The sequence below is a fragment of the Carcharhinus amblyrhynchos genome, chromosome 8 (assembly GCF_965287045.1).
Source record: "Carcharhinus amblyrhynchos chromosome 8, sCarAmb.v2.hapA, whole genome shotgun sequence".
In the NCBI taxonomy this organism is placed as follows: domain Eukaryota; kingdom Metazoa; phylum Chordata; class Chondrichthyes; order Carcharhiniformes; family Carcharhinidae; genus Carcharhinus; species Carcharhinus amblyrhynchos.
Window position 1 is genome coordinate 50364403 of NC_137331.1, and position 8757 is coordinate 50373159.

The 8757-nt window shown below is 41.9% G+C and overlaps 1 protein-coding gene across 1 annotated transcript in view; it reads left to right on the plus strand.

Annotated features, from left to right (window-relative positions):
• Nucleotides 1-7436, plus strand: part of LOC145346991 (serine incorporator 1-like) — a 64543-nt gene extending 57107 nt beyond the window's left edge. The window contains exons 9-10 of the mRNA XM_080194879.1: nt 2345-2560; nt 7283-7436. Coding sequence (XP_080051005.1) covers nt 2345-2560; nt 7283-7436 — 370 coding nt within the window. The remainder of the gene's footprint in view (nt 1-2344; nt 2561-7282) is intronic.
• Nucleotides 7437-8757: the final 1321 nt, after the last annotated feature.

Here is an 8757-nt window from a genome sequence, read left to right on the forward strand (position 1 = left end):
GTTTGAGTTATAAGGAGAGGCTGGATAGATTGGGACTTTTTTCTCTGGAGCGTAGGAGGCTGAGGGGTGATCTTATAGAGGTCTATAAAATAACGAGGGGCATAGATCAGCTAGATAGTCAATATCTTTTCCCAAAGGTCGGGGAGTCTAAAACTAGAGGGCATAGGTTTAAGATGACAGGGAAGAGATACGAAAGGGTCCAGAGGGACAATTTTTTCACACAGAGGGTGGTGACTGTCTGGAACAAGCTGTAGTAATAGTGGCGGGTACAATTTTGTCTTTTAAAAAGCATTTAGAGAGTTACATGGGTAAAATGAGTATAAAGGGATGTGGGCCAAATGCAAGCAACTGGAACTAGCTTCGAGGTTTAAAAAAAAGGTGGCATGGACAAGTTGGGCCAAAGAGCCTGTTTCCATGTTGTACACCTCTATGACTCTATGCTGTAGGCTGAATAGGATTTTGGGGAGTGAATTCCAAGTTATCAGTGCTTCTGTGTGAAAAAGTTCTTCCTGTTCTTACTCCAGAATGGCCTAATTCTAATTTCAAGGTTGTAAGGGAAATGTCTTTCCGGACACCCCAACGGAGAAAAACATCTCTATCTTGCCTATGCAATCCTTCAAAACATCTTAATTAGATCACATCTTATTCTGCTATACTTAAGGGCCTCCGAGTATGCCTGTGCAACCTGCCCTCACAATTTAACCCTTTTAGTTCTTGTATCATTCTGAAGAATCTGACTGTACCCCCTCACGGCCAATGTATATTTTGTGAAGTGCAATGATCCAAACTGGTCTCAGCAAAGCTTTATTCAATTGTAGTGTAACTTGTACCTCCTTGTGTTTGAATACACTTTTATTTTTCACTGCTGCCCACTAACTTTTAGTGATTTCTATAGATAGTTCTAAATTTGCTTGCACCTCAACACTTGTAGCCTTCCAGTGTTGAACTGAAGCCCAAAGATATGATTAGGCTCCAGTACTAATCTCTTATCACCTGGATTTTACAGCAAATTTTATTTCAGTGAGCTGCAAGCAACTTTTAATATTAGGACAGAATGCATCTTCCTAATTAACAAATGTTAAACTGAAATACAACCTATTTGTGGAAGCCAGTATGTGCAGAGTCCCATTCTTACTGAAAGACAGTTGTGAGATATATGAGGGTATGCATGATAGAAAGTTATGTGATCTGTCAGATGGACTGCATCATTTTCTAACTTGCACTGTCCTAAGGGCTGAATGGTAGCACAGTGGTTAGCACTGCTGCCTCATGACATCAGGGACTCCGAGTTCAACTCCCAGCATTGGGTCACTATCTCTACGAAGTTTGCACATTCTCCCCATGTCTGTGTGGGCTTCCTCCAGGTGCTCCGGTTTCCTCCCACAGTCCAAAAGACATTAGGTGCATTAGCACCTAATTCCTTCTCGGTGTACCTGAACAGTTGCTGGAATGTGGCGACAAGCAGATTTTCGCAATAATTCATTGTGGTGTTAATGTAAGCCAACTTGTGACAGTAATAAATTTTTTAAAATGTTCCTCAGCCCTTATTAACGTATTTCAGAGTTGCAGAAGAGGGTATTCAGCCCTGCACGCCTGTTCGTGCTATTCAGTAAGATCTGGAATTATCTGTATCCTAACTCCTTTCACCCACCTCAGCTTCACATCTCTTAATAGCCTTGGTTAGTGAAAATCTACTGATCTCTGGTTTAAAATTATTAATTCTGCCAGGATCTATCTTAAATTTCAATTTGTGTCTAAGATCACTACTTGGAATGTAATCTAGAAGGTGACAAGACACTGGAACAGCCACACCTTGACAATTGGTGCAGTGTTACAAGCAGGACATCCTGGTGCTGGGGGCAGCACAGGAAAGGGTCATAACTTAACCGTTAACTCGGTTAGAGGAGATTAACGTTTTTTATTTTGGGGGAGAGGAGACTCAGGGGAGATGTTCTTCAAATATTCAAGAATCCCAAGGGAACAGATACATTGCACCTCAATCATAGGTCTAAAATTGCCTTAAACCATTGAACTGGAACATACTGGCTCACACTGAAGAGAAAGGTATGAGTTTTAAGTGATTTATGCAAATAGATAATGAACGTGGCTATCAGACTGTCCAGCAAGGGATTTAAAAATTTAAAAATGTTAGAGGAACATTAATGAGATATATAAGGGTGTGGAGAATAGAAAGGTCTGGGACCTGTCAGATGGACTGCATCCTTTTCCAATTTGTACTTTACAATGTTCCTAAGTCCCTATTGACAAATTTTAGAGTCACAGTTTATTAAAACTGAGAACCATTGATTTTTAAACTAATTCTATTGATGTTTCGTTTTGTTAGCATTAGGAAAAGCAGCTGCACACAGAGGCAAAGCCACTCCATCAATAATCCAGACACCGGATCTTTAGAAAGTGTATCAATACAAGAAGGCTGTGAGGAAGTGCATCGTTTTCAGGACAACGAAAAGGAAGGGGTTCATTACAGTTACTCATTTTTCCACTTTATACTGTTTCTGGCCTCCATGTACGTTATGATGACACTAACTAACTGGCACAGGTAAGAGGGACATAAGAACTAGCATAAGAACTAGGAGGAGGAATAGGCCATCTGGCCCCTCAAGCCTGCTCTGCCATTCAATAAGATCATGGCTGATCTTTTCGTGGACTCAGCTCCACTTACCCATCCGCTCACCATAACCCTTAATTTCTTTACTATTCAAGTATCTATCTTTGCCCTAAAAACATTCAATTAGGTAGCCTCAACTGCTTCACTGGGCAGAGAATTCCACAGATTTACAACCCTTTGGGTGAAGAAGTTCCTCCTCAACTCAGCCCTAAATTTGGTCCCCCTTATTTTGAAGCAATGTCCCCTAGTTCTAGTTTCACCCACCAGTGGAAACAACCTCCCTGCTTCTACCTTATCTATTCTCTTCATAATCTTATATGTTTCTATAAGAATCCCCCCCTCATTCTTCTAAATTTCAGGAGTATAGTCCCAGTCTACTTAGTCTCTCCTCATTAACTAACTCTCTCAACTTCAGAATCAACCTAGTAAATCTCTTCTGCACCACCTTCAGTGCCAATTCATCCTTTCTTAAGTAAGGAGAAAAAACCTATACATAGTACTCCAGGTGTGGCCTCACCAGCACCTTATACAGCTACAACATAACCTCCCTGTTTTAAACTCCATCCCTCTAGCAATGAAGGGCAAAATTCCATTTGGCTTCTTAATTACCTGCTGAACCTGCAAACCAACTTTTTGTGATTCATGCACAAGGACACCCAGGTCCCTCCACACAGCAGCAACTGCAACAATTCACCTATGTAAATTGTAAACAATTGACTAATCAAACTCATTAATTCATTTACATAAAAAACAAATATTTCCTTTGATGAAAAATAAAACATGAACTACTCCCTCAGTTATTAGAATTTTAAATACTGCTGTAATTTTTCATTTGACAACTGGGGCACATCCATTACATTTGTACAGATGTGGACCTCCCTTTGGAATGATCCACAATTTGATTTGGGATAGATACTAGATACTTGGTTCCTGATGGCTGGAAGTCCCTCTCTGCTGTGTTTGTAGTTGAAGAGTGAGGACTCCAAAGATCAGGGCCATTTTTTTCATCTTTCTTTGCGAGTTTATGAATCTATAGTTTACATTTGACACTATTCACTGCTTTTCATTTCAATTACAATGCCCATTTTCTAGCCCAGTGGGTTTCCTGCTCATTTACAAGTGACACTTAAAGCATCAGTTTGACAAAACCTTATTGTTGTTGTGAATAGAAGGGTTAACTCCTATATATAGGAAAGGGATTTCAATTAGATAATTAGTTATGGCGGCACAGTGGTTTGCACTGTGCCTCACGGTGCCAGGGACATGAGTTTGATTCCAGCCTTGAGTGACTGTCTGTGTAGAGTTTGCGTGTTCTTCCACATCTCTGTAGATTTCCTATGGCTGCTCAGGTTTCCTCCCACAGTCCAAAGATGTGCAGGTTAGGAGGATTGGCTATGCTAAATTTCCCCATAGGGCCTGATTTTACCATCAGGTTGCACCCCTTGTCGGCTGCAAAGCCAGGCGTGAGGTGAGTAGTGTGATCCGCACTCGCCTCTGCATGGATTCTTCCCTTGGCTAAGGCCCGAAAATGGCCACAATCGGGACTGTGCCTGAAGCAGTTTATCAATTTAATTTGCATGCATTTAAATTGACTTAATGGGTTGCATGCCCAACCTTACCTGCACTTCCCCCTTTGCCACCACGTTTGCCCATCCAGAATCGGTGCAAAACAGACATGCTCCACAAAAGTTCAATTTGGGTACTCCAATTTGTGAGGAGGTAAGCGCCAAGCATCTGATAGTTCTCTGCTTGAGACTGGTGGGGAGGGGGAAAAAGGAGGGTCCGTTGGTACTCTGCCTGTGATCAGTGATGGGGAGGGGGGGGTTCCACTGCCACTTTGCTTGAGATCAATGAGGGAGAAGGGGGGGGGTCCACTGCCACTTTGCTTGAGATCAGTGAGGGGTAAGGGAGGGGCCCACTGCCACCCAGCATGTGATCAGTGATGGGGGAAGGGGGGGTCCACTGCCACTCTAGTTTGAGATCAGTTGGGGGGACAGAGCCCACAATCAGTCTGGGTAGTGCAGTAGGTGGAGGGGGTAAGGTGTCGGTAATGTTGTGGGGGTGGGGCAAAATCTATGAGGGCCAGGTGGAGGCATTATCTGCTCTGGGAATGATGATGACTTGCTACAGATCAGGTAGTAAATCTGGCCGGTTATTAATACTGACAATAGAACACAGGGCAGGTAGCGGTAGAATTAACTTCATAAATTGCATGTAGCTGGTCAGAACTCCCATTGGCAAGATTAGTTTCAAAACTTTTGTCTTGAAAGCATTCCTCAAAGAGAAGTTCTTTTGGCTGCATTTTACTTTCCAACATTGTGTATTTGCCCACTTATATCATTGAAAGAAAGGGCAGAGGCTGTGGCTGCAATTGGAACAGGAAAGGTAAATGGTGCATTGCCATTTTCAGCTCACCATCAGCTCATTCCTGCTGGGCAGAGGCCCTGAAAATCAGCCCTAAGGCAACAATGTTACATGTCGAGCCAGAGAATTAATTTTTGCCACCCAGAGCCTTACAGAGTATATCAGCCATCCATAGAGTGAAAACCAGGTGGGTTTTTCAATGGATAGTTCATCCACTCCCAAGCAGCAAAGTTGCAACTTCTCATACATCTCCCCCTCCTCCCCTCCCCCACCCCGCCCCACCCCGGGTCCATTAAGAGATGATTCAGTCATTTGCTGTTGTAAATTATTTGTATTAGGCTTTAAAATTGATGAAAGGGTTTTACTGTGATAAATTGAATGCACGGCCTTTAAGTATGATGGAAGTATGTCAATAGTATTGACGATATTTGTAATAAAACAGTAGACAATAGGGTTAGGCAGGTAATTAGCTCTTCAGAGCTCTGAGCTATTTTCTGAATTATTTCCTCTGCTCAGTAGCTTCTGCTGCATATGTGGTCATTTGACACATGGTTATGAAAATTATATTAATATAAATTCATTCAAAATATACAAAGGAAACAAATTGTACCATACAATGTCTTCCAAAGGATAGATTTCATCGTGGTTCGTCTGGAGTTGCTGTTGATGTAGATCAAATTTGATGACTTTTTAGAATAATATGAACGTAAGAAATGACAATGTTATATTTTTTGTTTATTGATGATAAGGGGACATACAATCAGAAATTTTCTATTCTGATAAACGGAAAATGTAGTTCTGAAATAAAGTACTCATTTTGGGGCAAGAATGGTGGCATGGTGGCACAGTGGTTAGCACTGCTGCCTCACAGCAAAGGGGATCCAGGTTCGATTCCCAGCTTGGGTCACTGTCTGTGTGGAGTTTGCACATTCTCCCCGTGTCTGTGTGGGTTTCCGCCCACAGTCCAAAACTGTGCAGATTAGATAGATTGACCATGCAGAATTACCCCTTAGCATCAGGGGGACTAGCTAGGATAAATGCATGAGGTTATGGGGATAGGGCCTGGATGGGATTGTGGTCAATGCGATGGGCCAAATAACCTCCTTCAACATTGTAGGATTCTATGATTGAAAAATTTAGTTTTTTCTCTAGATTTTATTTATAAAGATGGTCATGAATTAAACTGTGGGATATTGGCTTAGCTTGGGGGAGATTTTCTGCCCCTTTTTTGGGTGGGTTGGAATTGTGGAGAATCAAGTGAGTCCCAAAATGGCTTTCACGTCAGCAGGATTTCCCAGCTAGATTATCCCCAGCCCTCCCTTGCCAGTGCTTGAACGGAGTTCCCGCCATGCAATGAAGGGAACTCCATTACAGTATATTATCATATACTTAGTGGGCTTCGCTTCTGTAAGATCCCTTCACATAGGGAATTCCCCCAGCAGGATTTACAGCAGATTTTGAAAAATAGGAACCAATGTAAAGAACCCCAGCAGTGGTGGACAGCTGAATACATCCCCCAGAGTGGAGAGGGTCATGCTGGGGCAGTACCTTGGCAGAGCTGGGGCAAGTGCCAGTCTGGCACTGCCCAGGTGCTGGGGGACATTGCCAGGTTGGCACTGCCCAGGTGCTGGGGGACATTGCCAGGTTGGCACTGCCAAGGGACAGAGCCTGAAAAGAGGGATGGTGGGGGAGCCTGAAAGTGAGAGTCTGTAGATGTCAAGAATGAGAGTGGAGTCTGAAGGTGGGTGGGGGGTGGGAGCAGTTTGGCAACCCTATAGTGCAGTTTCGCATACTTGTGCAGGTGGCTAGTGGCAATGGCAATTGGGTGCATGGGAGAGGGGGAGTTGATGCCAGCGAGTTACAGAGGTGTTAGCTGATGAGTGTGGGGGTTTGGGTGGTCACTAGGGTTGTTTGGAGATCGGGTGCTCTATTTCTAGGTTGTCCAATCTCTGAGGAGCCGGTGTCTTTAGGTTCCGCACATCTCTTTGCCGTTGGGAATCCCCTGGCTGGATTGCGATCTGGATTGCACTGAGCCACCCAGCGGGAATCTCACCACTTTTCCTGCCAGGGATAATGCTCACAAAGTTTTTGGGTGAATTATTTCTGAACAAATTTATTTTAAATCCAAAGATGTGCAGGTTAGGTGGGTTGGCAGGGGAGTGGGCCTAGGTACAGTGGTATTTTGGAGGGTCAGTGCAGACACAGTAGGCTGAATGGCCTCTTTCTGCACTGTATGGATTCTATGCTTTTATGCTAATTGATAGTTGCTTTCTTGCATTCCATATCCAGTCATGGTCCTGATTTCAAGCGTATATCGAGCAGTTGGATTGCGGTATGGATGAAAATTGCCTCCAGCTGGGTCTGCAGTTCCCTTTACATCTGGACACTCTTGGCTCCTCTTGTTATTTCGAAACAAGATGATTTTGAAGACCAAGTAAGCTAAGAGTGAAATGAAGCAAAAGGATGGAAAAGGAGTCCCCAACCCTCAGAGAAGCAAATCTTGGTGAATAACAGTTTTACATTAATCTAAGTGAAATGTACATCTTCAATATGTGTTTTAATCTTTGTGACCAAAGAATTTGTGCCAATTGATAATGAACTGTAATCAAAAGACCTAATGATTTAACCATGGTAACTGGCTGGTTGGATGGCTGACAGAAATCAGGCAGTCCTCAGTTGTGAAGGCTAAACAATAGTTATTTGTGAGGCCCAGTGAGGTAGCAGTAATTATAACAACACTGATGTATACTCAGAGGATTCAAAGAGAATATAGAAAATGATTAACCAAATACAGAAAATGTGCAGAAGGTCACATTGATTGATAATCATATTTAGTCATTAAGGTCATTACGATTTCTGAGGTTTTTATTACCAACCAAATCTTCTCAGGTTGGTAATAATCCCCTCAGGGGCTGTAATAACCATAATACTGCCTGAAATGGTGTTATTGTTATCTAATATATAACGCAATAAAACATAAAGGTTATTATTACTCATTGTAATGCTCTTAGATCTTTCAATAGCAATATTATGAGAGCTTGCTCAATACTCTATGTCATTGGCATAGAAATGCTTGAACTTAACTATAAAACATTTTGTCAATAAAGTCTATTCATAATGTTCTACAAAATTTAAAGTTGACAGATGCCACAATGAGTTTCAGTCCTGGTGCTTGCATTGTTAATAGCCATAATCAGAATCTCTTTCTGATTTCTGCATTGAGTAGGTTCAGTAATGAAAATCCAAATTAGGAAAGCCTATGATTATTGTGTCTAATGATATCCAGCTCTCAATATATCTGTTGAAATATATAGTAGCTAGAACATTCTAAGCATTATTTATTAAACTCTGTTGCTTATTGTATGTTCTGAGGAAGTAGAATATTGGAGATCATGTTGTTGCAAATCCCATTGTCGGATAATTCTTTGAAATATCTTGCAGCAAATCTTAATAAGAGAAAATCTACTTGCAAAGATGAAGGGAAAGAACATTACTAACAACATTTCAGAGCAGATACATGAGAAGACAGACACCTCTGTTGATCTCACTTCAGATCTAGATCTTTTAATAATTTGGGATTCCTTTTCTAAAGGAAAATAATGGATGAAAGTCCATTGTTTATCTTCAATGGCAGTGATTTGGAAACAAGGAATAGTTGCAGAGGACATAGGAGATACAAAATAATGTGAACAGACGACTGTGACACATGGATCTTGTGTATGTACTGCAATTTATACAAGAGGGAGGATGTGGCTCAGCAAATT